General features: G+C 42.3%; 1 protein-coding gene across 4 annotated transcripts in view; it reads left to right on the top strand.

The window, feature by feature from the left end:
- KIF27 (kinesin family member 27) overlaps positions 1-14,881 on the top strand; it is a 76,517-nt gene that overhangs the window by 23,297 nt on the left and 38,339 nt on the right. For 3 of the 4 annotated variants that reach the window (XM_056524022.1, XM_056524039.1, XM_056524029.1), the window contains exons 5-11: positions 368-511; positions 1,957-2,157; positions 2,605-2,795; positions 3,444-3,544; positions 3,633-3,788; positions 9,251-9,456; positions 11,932-12,129. In XM_056524022.1, coding sequence (XP_056379997.1) covers positions 368-511; positions 1,957-2,157; positions 2,605-2,795; positions 3,444-3,544; positions 3,633-3,788; positions 9,251-9,456; positions 11,932-12,129 — 1,197 coding nt within the window. The remainder of the gene's footprint in view (positions 1-367; positions 512-1,956; positions 2,158-2,604; positions 2,796-3,443; positions 3,545-3,632; positions 3,789-9,250; positions 9,457-11,931; positions 12,130-14,881) is intronic. The other variant, XM_056524049.1, reaches the window with a different exon arrangement.

The raw sequence follows: 14,881 nt of genomic DNA, 5'->3' as shown, positions 1-14,881 counted from the left end.
TCCATTTGAGAGGAATTCAGACTAGTGAGCTAAATGAAAAGTGTAATAAAAAATAAATAAAGGTGCTAGACACATAAAAATGCGATGTACATGATCAGGATTAGGTACTGAGTGATATATTAAAAAAAAATATATATATATATTTTTTTTTTTTGTTTGATCTGACGGGTACACTTTAAGTTTTTTTAATAGAAATAATTTACAAATCTGTATAACTTTCTGCATCCAGTTGATTTAAAAAGAAATGTTTTCCAGTGGAGTACCCATTTAAGCTTTGTGTAACCTAATTGCATAATATTATTCTTTGTAAGGCAATAGTAATATAAGGGTCAAGCGTGGCTTATTCTTTATACACTGTCTATTTAAGGATGCTCTAGCAGCAGACGAAGAGGTATTTTCTAGAAAGGAGATTGAACTGAAGGAGTTAAAAGAGAATATTCAGTCTTTATTACAAGAAAACCAATGTTACCAGAAGTCTTTAGAAGAGACTGAACGCAGCAAGAATCTACAGGTACAACATGGATACTTTCCTGTTCATATTGGGGGAGATACCGTATTTATCGGCGTATAACACGCACTTTTTAGGCTAAAATTTTTAGCCTAAAGTCTATGTGTGTGTTATACGCCGATACCGCCCCAGGAAAGGCAGGGGGAGAGAGGCCGTCGCTGCCCGCTTCTCTCCCCCTGCCTTCCCTGGGGTCTAGAGCCCTGCTGCCGGCCCTTCTCACCCCCTGGCTATCGGCGCCGCTGCCCGTTCTGTCCCCCTGACTATTGGTACCGGCGCCGATGGCCAGGGGGAGAGAAGGGGCAGCGGCACCCATTGCCGGCGCCGCTGCCCTGTTGCCTCCCCCATCCCCGGTGGCATAATTACCTGGGTCGGGTCCGCGCTGCTGTAGGCCTCCGGCGTGCGTCCCCTTCGTCGTTGCTATGCGCTGCACGGTGCGGCGCATGACGTCAGTGCGCCGCGCCGTGCATAGCAACGACGCAGGGGACGCACGCCGGAGGCCTGGAGCAGCGCCGACCCAGGTAATTATGCCACCGGGGATGGGGGGAAGCAACGGGGCAGCGGCGCCGGCAATGGGTGCCGCTGCCCCTTCTCTCCCCCTGGCTGTCGGCACCGCTTCTCTCCCCCTGGCTATCGGCGCCGGCAATGGGGCGCCGGCACCGATAGTCAGGGGGACAGAACGGGCAGCGGCGCCGATAGCCAGGGGGAGAGAAGGGTCGGCAGCAGCGCTCTAGACCCCAGGAAAGGCAGGGGGAGAGAAGCGGGCAGCGACGGCCTCTCTCCCCCTGCCTTTCCTGGGGATGTATCGGGGTATACACGCGCACACACGCACCCTCATTTTACCATGGATATTGGGGTAAAAAACTTTTTTTACCCAAATATCCTTGGTAAAATGAGGGTGCGTGTTATAGGCCGGTGCGTGGTATACCCCGATAAATACGGTATATCAAAACATGTGTAGAAAAGTGGAGCAGTTGCCTATAGCAACTAATCAGATTACCTTTAAAAAAAATTAAGCACTCTGGTTACTATGGGCAACTGCTCCACTTTTTTTTTTGTAATGACTGATAAATCTTCCACCTTGCCTTTAATACACTGTTGCAGTTAAAATAAGACAGATGCTTTTTTTTTTCTTTTTCAGTTACATCAATAAAACTAGTTTATACAATCTTTACCTCAAGGACCTCTGGCCTCTCCTTTCTGTTTTAGTAAATAACTAGGGGTTACTGTTCCCTCTTGTTAAATGGGTGTGTCACTACACAGTGTAATACTGTCTGCACTGATTGGACAATGTCAGAGTGGTGACGCCTCTGTTTGTCAATATATTCATAAGGCATACAATTACTTACTAGATTGGATATGTCTGGAGGACTAACAGGTCTTCTCTACACTCACTCTTCCATGCAGAAGTCTTTAACCAATATCCTGTAAATTGACCTGGTTTTGTTTAGACAGAAAAACTTGTGGAACAACAAATGCTTATTGATGAGCTGAAATACAAGGTCGAAGACTTACAAAAGCAGTTGCAGCAAGGTGAAGTAAAGGAGCAGGAATTAATATCTAAGAGACCTCACAGCGTTCCATTGAGTCACCAACTGCAGATGTCGTCTTTAAGCTTGAGACAGTCCAGTGACCAGTCAGAACCAAGGAAGGTGAGAAAGAATAAATGGTCAGGCATTTGCTGGTTATATCTTTGTGGCTGTGGCTTTAAAGGGATGTAGCTAGGAGCTCAGTGTTAACTGAAAGGACTTATAGAAGAAATCTAACTCAGTGGTTGGTTGGGCAGCATTTCCGAATAGAAGGATTTGTACTATTTTTGCCTTCTAGCCTATAACTCTGTTTTTATCTTGAGTCTACAGCTTGCAGAACAAATCTGTTATTATACAATCTTAACCCATAAAAGAAAACCAGTAATGCACAACGTGGAGAATTTTGGAGCTTTGTTGTAATGCTATAAAGTTATTCAGTAAATGATGGAATTTCCTTTTATGTTTTACATTTGTAGACAATGATTTGTTTTTGTGTTGCACGCAGACAGTAATGTAATTCTGTATTAACACAATATGATAGTTAAATTGTACTACTTTCTTCCACTTTAGGTACGCACCAGTCCTCCTTCATATTCCTTGGAACGTGTGGTAGCAGGATTTCGAACACGTAGCCAGATGCTTTTAAACTTAATAGAAGAACAAGATGAAGTTTCACATGAAAAGTTTTCAGACCACAGTGATGAAGAATTAGAGAAGCAAGATAAAAAGACTAAGAATAATCCTCCTAAGTCTTCATTTAGGTTAGAAACTGACTCAGAATACTAATGACATTTATTACTTTTCAAATTGAAAGCATTACTGTAATTTCTAAAAACATTTGACGTGTCCTGCAGGCATGTCAAAAGGTTTGATTGGTTGGGGTCTCAGTGTTGAAACCCCCACCGATCCCTAGTAATAGTGAGTTGGAGCGAGCACCAAGCCGAGAAGCTTTACCAGGCGATGTCTAGGGATCAGTGGGGGTCTCTGCACCGAAATCATAACCAATTTAAACTTGACATGTCAAAAGTTTTTAGAAATTACAATAGTTCTTTAATGTAGCATTTTTAGCTCTAAAGAGAAACTGATAAGTTGTTCATTGGCACTAAACTCAATACAATGGGTTATAATGCGGGTGGAACCTAAGTAAAATAATGTTATATTTACGAAAAATAGCTCCAGATGATTTCTATATATTGCCTCATTCCTAGTATGCAAAGTCAGTCTTGTGTGCAATGGAGGCAGGAGCCGGCTTGCCAAGCTGTCCTGTTTTCCATGCTATGACCACCCATCTTCCGCATATTCATCATGCTTCGCTTTCATGTCTCTAGGATATGAAAGTGAACAACACCTCATAAACAAATGTTTTTTTTTACATGAATGAAGTAATTTGGTTATTAACTTTCTTGTAGGCGTTCTATCAATCGGACATGGACGCATAGGCAGCCACCAAAAGCTGGAGCATTGAATTATGGTACAAAGCAATTATCCACCAACATAGAGGATATATCAGGTAATTTCATATTGATGTTTAGATCACAAAAATAAGACAAAGTATTTCTATGAAAGTGCATCACTGCTTATTGCTGTTTACATTCCAGAAACTGCCATTGAATCAGTTCAACAAAGCCAAAATCTTAACCTGAAAAAACTGAAAAACACAGAACTTCGGCTCGCTGAGGCAAGACAAAAGTTGAGGGAGCTGACCATTAATATCAAAATGAAAGAAGAACTTATTAATGAACTAGCAAAGACTAGTACGTATCCTTGTACTTGTTCAAGCATGTGTATAATAGAAATAATATAAGCGTAATAGTGAGTGACAGCTTTCCCTGTATACACACTCATGCAAGAAAAGCTGTCAATGGGGGGTGGGGGAATACTGTGTTTAAATTTCTTTTTACTATAAACTACTGAATCAAAGCATAAAAATATATATCTGAGTTCAACATCTCAGATAGGGAAATTACTACCATTATAGGATTTTTGATATGGTAATGTATCATACTTCTGAGCAGAAATATTGCAAAATGCTTGGTTCATGTGCAGAAGAAAGGTGAGCTCAATGAGGTAACTTAAAGGGGTACTCCACTGGAAAATATATATATATATTTTTTTTATAAATAAACTGGTGCCAGAAAATTATACAGATTTGTAAATTACTTCTATTTAAAAAACTGGTGCCAGAAAATTATACAGATTTGTAAATTACTTCTATTTAAATATCTTAACACTTCCAGTACTTATCAGCTGCTGTATGTTCCAGAGGAAGTTCTTTTCTTTTTGAATTTCTTTTCTGTCTGTCCACAGTGGACACCTGTCTATTTTAGGAACTGTCCAGAGTAGGAGCAAATCCCCATAGCAAACCTATCCTGCTCTGGACAGTTCCTAACATGGACAGAGGTGTCAGCAGAGAGCAATGTGGTCAGGCAGAAAATAAATTCAAAAAGAAAAGCACTTCCTGGGAAGCATATAGCTGCTGATAAGTGCTGGAAGTAATTTACAAATCTGTTTAACTAAACAAGTTGTGAAGGGGAGTACCCCTTTAAAAAGTGCTATCCTGAGATCCATTAATAAGGATGTGACTGGACAGATCTAGTGTTTTCTCCCTGACTCTTACTTTTATCTACTATTGTGTAGTTTTTAGTACAAAAAATAGTATAATACTAAGTGGTAGCCTATTTAAAAACAGCTTGATTTTCTGTATATCCACAGACGAAAAGTTCCGCTTTTTAGAGGTACAGTGTTCTGACTTTAGAAAACTCTCATTAATATATGTAAGATTGCCAGGCTACTTTGGGATCAGATCAGTTTCATGCTGCCTGAACTGCATGCAGCATCAAAAAAGGGACAGGTTCCCTTATTACAACAGACAGGCTCCGATTTATGTTTTAGATCAGAATCTCTGCAGCGTTTCAAAGATATCACAGTGACCGGGAATTAAGTCATCCAAGCGTGATTAGTAGATCTCTCCCTTTACACAAATGGAGAGACCTCTATCAATCCTACCCAATGTAAAAACCCATGACAGGTTCCCTATAAACCACACCTATCTCTATTACTCCACGCTCCTCATATTTCCAAATGGAGAATATTGCCTTAATCAGAAGTCTAAGGAAACAGAAACGTCTACTCTTTGCATAAAACACTAATACATTTATTGTAGTGTGTCTTGTTCTGTACCGTCTGCTGTAAAAAAAAAAAGTTTCTTGAGAATAGTAAAGCTTTCCTTACACATAAAGAGTTTAAGCATTTCAGCGGAAGTATTTTGGACTACTGTCAAGTGATGCTTTTCTTCTTAATAACCTTTTGAGCTCTTAAATTCATAAGAATGTAATTGAAGATTCCCCTTCTAGATAATAAAGAGATGACACTTCCATCCAGATGGTCACCCGAATACTTACAGATCAAAGGCTTTCAAGAGGACTTCATTGGTTTTATGTTTCGTTCAATGATTATAGCAATGATCATGTAAACAAGAGACCTCTTCATTCTTGGGTCAAGCACTTGACTTCAGTTCAGATGTAACAGAGCACATAAAAGGACTTAGCAACTACTTTAGTTCTTCTTAGCGCTTCTGTAATGGAAAGACTACTCACTTAGAAGACTACTCACTTAAACAAACTGTACACAAGAGATAGCAGTTGACACACACTTTTCATCATGAATTTTTAGTGGGCATCACAGGATCACATATGTTACAATCCAGCATGCCGAATGCCTCTTTTACTCTGACACCTTCCACAGATAATGACCCAGATTTTTTAAATCCGTCTGAAACCCAGACTGTCTAGTTTTGCTCAAAAATTAACCAATCACAGCTCAGCTTTTGTTTTACTAGAGCTTGTTAAGATATGAAAGATGAGCTGTGATTGGTTGGTTGTTATGGGCAAAACCAGGAAGTATTACTTTACTGAGAGAGTAGTGGATGGAATAGTGCATGGAATAGCCTGCCTGCAGAAGTGGTCGCTGCAAATACAGTGAAGGAGTTTAAAGTGTACCTCTAATGAAACAAACTTTTATGTATTAAAGATAAAGCCCTACTGAACAACTTTTTAGTTGCTTTTATTTAAAAAAAAAAAATTCCTCCTTTTATGGTTTTTTTTTTTTTTACTTTAAAAACTTCTCCACTAGGGGTCTCCCTAGAAATCCTGTCAGCAAGCGTTTCGGACTCAGTGAGTGACTCTGAAATAACTCTCCACCTGTCAGACAGAAAAGCAGGAGGGAGGGAGGGAGCACTGAGCTGTACACAAGCAGGGAGGGAACAGAGAGGATACATTCCCTCTTCTCTTTTTCTCCGTTCCTCTCCCCTCTGTCCACTTTCCACATGGCTAATTATGTATGCACTGCTTATCTCTACTCTCTTCATGGAAGTATGACAACCTTCTCCTGCTCTGTGCTTACAACTGAGCTACTGAGGAGCATAGAAAAATTTCTTTTTTAGGGGGTTTTAAAGCAAAATAAATGCAGGGGTAGACTTTTCCAGAGTCAGGGATAGATGGGGAGGGGGACTAGAGAAAGTTTAAATGGTGATAGGTACTCTTTAACCCCTTAAGGACCAAGGACGTATGAGTACGTCCTTGGTCCCGCTCCCGTGATATAACGCGGGGTCCCGCGCGCTGTTAACCCTTTCAAACCCTTTCAAAGCTGAGCCACGCAGCTAAAAGTGAAAGTAAAAAGTGCCGGTTAGCTCAGTGGGCTGTTGGGGATAGCCGCGGCATCCCGAACAGCTTACAGGACAGCCGGAGGGTCCCTACCTGCCTCCTCACTGTCCGATCGCCGAATGACTGCTCAGTGCCTGAGATCCAGGCATGAGCAGTCAAGCGGCAGAATCATCGATCACTGATTTCCTATGAGAAACCAGTGATCAATGTAAAAGATCAGTGTGTGCAGTGTTATAGGTCCCTATGGAAGCTATAACACTGCAAAAAAAAAGTGAATAAAGATCATTTAACCCCTCCCCTATTAAAAGTTTGAATCACCCCCCTTTTCCCATAAAAAAAAAATAATGAAAACGGTCAATGGCGTACGCGCCAAAAAATTCCAAAGTCCAAAATAGTGCATTTTTGGTCACTTTTTATATCATGAAAAAATGAATAAATAATGCATCAATAAGTCCTATCAATGCAAAAATGGTAACGCTAAAAACTTCAGATCACGGCGCAAAAAATTAGCCCTCATACCGCCCCATACGCGGAACAATAAAAAAGTTATAGGGGTCAGAAGATGACAATTTTAACCCCTTAAGGACTCAGCCCATTTTGGCCTTAAGGACTCAGACAATTTAATTTTTACGTTTTCATTTTTTCCTCCTCGCCTTCTAAAAATCATAACTCTTTTATATTTTCATCCACAGACTAGTATGAGGGCTTGTTTTTTGCACGACCAGTTGTCCTTTGTAATTACATCACTCATTATATCATAAAATGTATGGCGTAACCAAAAAACACTATTTTTGTGGGGAAATTAAAACGAAAAACGCAATTTTGCTAATTTTGGAAGGTTTTGTTTTCACGCCGTACAATTTCTGGTAAAAATGACATGTGTTCTTTATTCTGAGGGTCAATACGATTAAAATGATACCCATTATTATATACTTTTATATTATTGTTGCGCTTAAAAAAAATCACAAACTTTTTAACCAAATTAGTACGTTTATAATCCCTTTATTTTGATGACCTATAACTTTTTTATTTTTCCGTATAAGCGGCGGTATGGGGGCTCATTTTTTGCGCCATGATCTGTACTTTTTTTTATACCACATTTGTATATAAAAAACTTTTAATACATTTTTTATAATTTTTTTTTTTTATAAAATGTATTAAAAAAGTTGGAATTTTGGACTTTTTTAATTTTTTTTCGTTCACGCCGTTCACCGTACGGGATCATTAACATTTTATTTTAATAGTTTGGACATTTACGCACGCGGCGATACCAAATATGTCTATAAAAATTTTTTTTTACGCTTTTTGAGGGTAAAATAGGAAAAAACGGACGTTTTACTTTTTTATTGGGGGAGGGGATTTTTCACTTTTTTTTTACTTTTACTTTTACATTTTTTTACATTTTTTTTTACACTTGAATAGTCCCCATAGGGGACTATTCATAGCAATACCATGATTGCTAATACTGATCTGTTCTATGTATAGGACATAGAACAGATCAGTATTATCGGTCATCTTCTGCTCTGGTCTGCTAGATCACAGACCAGAGCAGGAGACGCCGGGAGCCGCACGGAGGAAGGAGAGGGGACCTCCGTGCGGCGTTATGAATGATCGGATCCCCGCAGCAGCGCTGCGGGCGATCCGATCGTTCATTTAAATCGCGAACTGCCGCAGATGCCGGGATCTGTATTGATCCCGGCACCTGAGGGGTTAATGGCGGACGCCCGCGAGATCGCGGGCGTCGGCCATTGCCGGCGGGTCCCTGGCTGCGATCAGCAGCCGGGATCAGCCGCGCATGACACGGGCATCGCTCCGATGCCCGCGGTTATGCTTAGGACGTAAATGTACGTCCTGGTGCGTTAAGTACCACCTCACCAGGACGTACATTTACGTCCTGCGTCCTTAAGGGGTTAAACGTATTAATTTTCCTGCATGAAGTTATGATTTTTTCCAGAAGTACGACAAAATCAAACCTATATAAGTATGGTATCATTTTAATCGGATGGACCTACAGAATAAAGATAAGGTGTCATTTTTACCGAAAAATGTACTACGTAGAAACGGAAGCCCACAAAAGTTACAAAACAGCAGGTTTTTTTTTTCAATTTTGTCTCACAATGATTTTTTTTCCCGTTTCACCGTAGATTTTTGGGCAAAATGACTGACTTCATTACAAAGTAGAATTGGTGGCGCAAAAAATAAGCAATCATATGGATTTTTAGGTGCAAAATTGAAAGAGATATTATTTTTTAAAGGCAAGGAGCAAAAAATGAAAATGCAAAAACGGAAAACCCCCCGGTCCTTAAGGGGTTAAACATGCATGGGATAAGCATAAGGCTATCCTTCATATAAGATAGGGCCAGGGTGTATTGTTAGGATTCAGATGATTGGGCAGACTAGATGGGCCAAATGGTTCTGATCTGCCAACACATTCTATGTTTCTATGTTTTTTTTTTTTTTTTTTTTAAACCTATGATAAAAAAAAAAAAAGTGGGATATAGTTACTGTTGTTTGTTATCAGAAATACCAATCAACGCTAAGACTTTGCATCGTAGGCAATGACGCTCAGTCTGTGAACAAGCAGTATTTTCAAAAGATCGCAGCATTGGAACAGGAAGCAGAACAGGCAAAAACTGAACTAGCTGAAGCCCAGAAACAGTTACAAGAGCTGGAAAGCAAAGAGCTGCGGGACCAGGCACAAAAAGCCAAATTACAGAAGGATTTCCGTAGGAAAATGGAGGCTGCAAAATCCAAGATGCAGGTGTGATTGCATACATCATAGAAATGTTGTTTCTAAAAATAATATAAAATGTTTACATAGTAGAAAACATAATTTGCAGAATCTATAAAATGCATTCCCCGAAGCATCTCGTATTATATTCCATAATTACTAGTGCCCAGACAAGCGATAACTGTGTGGATAAAACATGTCCAGGGGTTAAATGCGAGTGCAGGTGCAGTGAAAAAATTTTATTCAAATTTGCCAATAATTAATATTTATTTTTCCATAATTTATTAAATAGCACTTTCCCCCCCCCCCCCCAAAAAAAAAACAGCAACCTTTTTTTGTGAATTCTACACTAGCAAAGATCTGGTGTGAATGAACTTTACATAACCTCGCCCACTTTTGCTAAACTGGCGTGACTATTAAAAACCTTGGCTCATTCTCATGGAAAACACTTTGAATATCTGATGGAAAATTTTGATGTGAAGAGTTTTTTGAATATGTCTGACAATGTTTTTAAAATGTAAGAGGCTATTCCAGACTAACATTTTGTTGTTAGAATCTCTTATGCTGTCGACAAGTCCAGGGGATTCTTAGTGTTACCTTTTAAACTCCTCTCTCCATTTCTGGGAGTTAGAAATTATAGTATAACTTGCTCGAGTCCTTGGTTTCAAAGACTCATTCATCTGTTCTGTTAGTTCTGGGTATGAGAATAACTTATTGATGCCACTGTTGATTCTGCATTCATCCCCGATGACAAATACAGCAGACAAAAAATACAGGCAATATAAATTTATCCCTGGTATATACCTAATTTAGGGTTAAGAAACCTACAAAGAATACAATATAAATGCCCTATGTATATGCAGTTGCTGAACTTCCAATGCACAATATATTTTTAAGAAAATGACAAAATGTTATTAGTTATCTCTCACAAAGAATTACATAAAACAAGAAGGAGGTATTCCACTCAAGTGGGGAAGAAAAAAAACTGGTGACAAACTGGTGTTCTGAAAAAATGCCTTGCTAAATATATTTTACATAGAGTTTTAGTGCACAGTGGTGTAACAATTGCATGGAAATTGTTTGGGTTTGGTCCCGGTACACCGGTTTGGAGTGGTGTCCCTCTGTGTCCTGGAACCTGTGTGAAAAGCCTTAGTATGCGGAGTTGTACTTTTATCCTTGTATATGTTGTTTAGATAGCATATTTTCCATGCAATTGTTACACCAGTGTGCACTGGAACTTTGTGTGTGTGTGTATATATATAATTAGGGATTGGCCGATATTCACGATTTTGTTAGTTATCTGCATCGTACCTTGCTGATGATGCGCCTGTCCCGCGACACCCGGGCCCTGAGGACGGTGCTGCTGGCTGCATTTTTGCATCTCCCACACAGCCACGGCAGCCCTGTAAGAGAACCGCAGTGGCTGCCTTGGAGAGGCGCTTTGAACTCTGGCTTGGCACTGCTGCACTTAGATGTGAGGTCACATCAACGTGGGGGTGACGTGACCTCACGTCTAAGCGCAGCAGCGCCACATCGGAGTTCACTGTGCCACCGATCAGTGCACCCGCCGCCCTGCTCTCTCTCTCGTACGGGGCCCCGCTTGTCCTCAGTGGACAGGGCCCCGCTTGTCCTCAGTGGACAGGGCCCCGCTTGTCCTCAGTGGACAGGGCCCCGCTTGTCCTCAGTGGACAGGGCCCCGCTTGTCCTCAGTGGACAGGGCCCCGCTTGTCCTCAGTGGACAGGGCCCCGCTTGTCCTCAGTGGACAGGGCCCCGCTTGTCCTCAGTGGACAGGGCCCCGCTTGTTCTCAGTGGACAGGGCCCCGCTTGTCCTCAGTGGACAGGGCCCCGCTTGTCCTCAGTGGACAGGGCCCCGCTTGTCCTCAGTGGACAGGGCCCCGCTTGTCCTCAGTGGACAGTGCCCCGCTTGTCCTCAGTGGACAGAGCCCCGCTTGTCCTCAGTGGACAGAGCCCCGCTTGTCCTCAGTGGACAGGGCCCCGCTTGTCCTCAGTGGACAGGGCCCCGCTTGTCCTCAGTGGACAGGGCCCCGCTTGTCCTCAGTGGACAGGGCCCCGCTTGTCCTCAGTGGACAGGGCCCCGCTTGTCCTCAGTGGACAGGGCCCCGCTTGTCCTCAGTGGACAGGGCCCCGCTTGTCCTCAGTGGACAGGGCCCCGCTTGTCCTCAGTGGACAGGGCCCCGCTTGTCCTCAGTGGACAGGGCCCAATATAGGTATAAGTTATCGGCTATCAGCCTGAAAGTTCACAGGTTATCGGTATCGGCTCTATAAAATCAATATCGGTCGATCCCTAAATTATATATATTTACCGAACAAAAAAGCTGTGCATGTTGCATTATCTTTTCTGGCATTTCTGACAGAATCTGCCATGCAGATGTCAACAAATCCTAAACAATTAAGTACGTACTGTGTTTCTGTGTTTTGACACAGAATTCTGGCATGTTTTGCTTAGTTAATTCTCCCCTTGTATTTGGTTTATTTGTAACCAGGTGATACAAAGAAAGCAGCAGGATACAAAAAAGTTTGCAAACTTATCTGCTCAGAATGAGAAGTGTGCATCTGATGTTGAACAAAATATAGAAAATATGCGACAACAACAGGCGCAGCTTCAGAAAAAGCTAAAAGAGGAAAGTGATAGAAAGAAGAAACTGGAATTAGCTGTGCAAAAGGACCAGAAACAAATAAAAGTAAGTGAAAACATGAACTTTCTGTATCTTTCTATCATTGACCTCATTGGTGATTATAATAAAATGTCAGTTTTGTTAAATAAACTTGAGTTCAGTATATTTTTCATGAAGTGTATTCTACAACTCACAGGTGACCTTTATGGTTAGAAGACTTAGTAAATTATCCTTCATTTTCTATATTTAAAGGGGTACTCCGGGGAACTAAACTCCTAGCCCATCCTTTCCCTCTCATTAACCTATTTAATTGCATAAATATCACCATTAGCTATATAGAGCAGTTTCATCTCTTTGGTTGTAACTTAGGCGTTTTCACACTGCCGTTATGACACGGCAGTGTGATGGCGGTCGGGGGAACCGGGGAGAATAGCGGGAGAAAAAATACTGCTTGCACCATCTTTTTCTCCCGCTATTTCTGTCAAAATAAAACGGCACCCGACGACCCCCATAATAGTAAATGGGAGCCCTCGGGACCTGCTGTTGCCCGTTGCTCCCTTTCACCAGAACGGCCACAAACACAAAAAAAAAAGAGAGAGACTTTAACGGCCGTTCTTGACGGGGAGCAACGGCAGTGTGAAAGGGGCCTTGCGTGCATAAAGTGGGGGAATGACATCATGCAGCCATCCACTTTGTCTCTGTTCAAATCCATCTCTGAAAGCAGCCCCCACCCTCATGAGAGACTCAGGCCATGTGGCTTCTACCCTGCACAGATGAGTCATGCTCTCTTTACTGTTGAGAACTGGAAGATGTGTGCATCCTCAGCCAGTCAGACACTGAATCTCTCTCTGCTGCTAAGAACAGAAGGGTGGGGGCTGGCAGAGCGGAGCTGCAATGACTGCTGGGAGCTGTAGGCAAGGGGAGAGAAGGATGGCAAAGAACATCAAGCAGCCAGAGAAGACCACAGAGGCCACAGGTGCCATGCATATCAGGCAGGATGGTTTACAGGGAACATATCAAGGAAGTGTTGTGGCTTTAGAGCTTTCATATATAAAATATATATAATATGTGTGCTTTGCATCAGGTGTACCTCAAATCTGTGCACACATGCACCAGTTTTGAAGTTCAGGTTGACCCAATTGTTATAAGTTGTAGGAAAAAAATTTATAATCTCTACTTTTAACATAGCTGCCATTTTTAGATATATTTCTGATCTGACACACCTTAAAGGGGTTATCCAGAATTTTTTAACTTTTAACCTATGTTCCACTGATGGCAATTTGATTGTATTTCCTGTGTTGGGCACTTTTTTATTTCCCCAGAGGCTTTCTTGTGCACTATGAAAGACTGTCGTCTTGAGCCTTTCTTGTCTTCCTGTGCAGCTCGAGATAACAGCTTACCCAGAGGAGCTTGGCTTCTTCTGGTCTTCCCTGACAAACCAGCCTCTTGATGACATGTGCGGCCCATTTCTGCATCCCGCATTTCCTGCCTTGGGTGTCACATGATCTCAGCAAAGTCTACTGAAATACATTCCATGCAGGCACAGCAGAAAGTAGAGATGGGCTGCATTGCACAAAAAAGCAGAACCTCCAGGCATGAACCTACAAAATAAAACACACAATTCACTCAATACAGGTAATACAACCAAATTGAAACCATATATAACTTGGCATCAGGGGCACATAGGTTAACTTAGGTACACTTTAAAGGGGTTATCAATCAGCTGAGAAACATGAGCATAAACAAGATCATGACTAGATAGGGCTAGCCATCATGATTCTGGGCATACCGTTTTTATATCTCCATAGTCCTTAAAGGGGAACTCCGCCCCTAGATATCTTATCCCGTATCAAAAGGATAGGGGATAAGGTGTCTGACGTGGGGTCCCACCGCTGGGAACTCCCGCAATCCCTCCAGCAGTACTCCATGTCATCTGCTGCACGAAGCAACCTTTGCTCCGTGCCTGATGACGGGTGATACAGGGGCTGGAGTATCGTGAATTCACAGCCCCACCCCCTTGTGAAGCCCCACCCCCTCAATGCAAGTCTATGGGAGGGGGCGTGGTGGCCGCCACGCCCCCTCCCATAGACTTGTATTGAGGGGTGGGGCGTGACGTCACAGCGACAGGATCCCCGCCATCAGGCATCTTATTACCTATCCTTTGGATAGGGGATAAGATATCTAGGGGCGGAGTAGCCCTTTTTAAAGGATAAGTCTCATGCCGTCAGTACAGAAAAACTTATCCCCTATCCGCGAGTGGGGGGTCCGAGCGCTGTGGCCCCCCGCTATCCTCTGTATGGAGCCCCGGTTCTCCCACAAAGTGGCAATTGACGCCCCCTCCATATATCTCTATAGGAGAGCCATTCGGCAATCTTCAGCTCTCCCATAGAGCTATATGAAGGGGGTGTGGCGGCCCTCGCTTTGAGCAGGGGTCATGACGTGCCACTCTGTGGGAGAGCCAGGGCTCCATACAATCGCGGGGGCCCCCAGCATTCTGACCCCCCGCAATCTAAAACTTATCCCCTATCCTACAGATAGGGGATACGTTTTTCTATACTGTCGGGAATGAGACTTCTTCTTTAAGCCTTTTTATACTATTCATATGAGGTTCATATGCCGAGGGCGCATCTCTTAGCATGGCAAGAGCCCAGATCCAAGTCCAACCAATATCCTCTTTATCATCGCCCACAGACATTAGATAGAGGACATGGACTGGACTTCCCATGCTGGGGAATGCCCCCTGGGCTTTTGAGTCTCATTTAGATAATAAACACATAGGCTTATATTTTGGCACTGAAAGTATTATACAGTTAAAAAG

The sequence above is a fragment of the Hyla sarda genome, chromosome 1, assembly GCF_029499605.1.
Source record: "Hyla sarda isolate aHylSar1 chromosome 1, aHylSar1.hap1, whole genome shotgun sequence".
Taxonomy (NCBI): domain Eukaryota; kingdom Metazoa; phylum Chordata; class Amphibia; order Anura; family Hylidae; genus Hyla; species Hyla sarda.
Note: the sequence above shows the minus strand (reverse complement) of the source record. Positions and strands in the feature narration are given on the sequence as shown.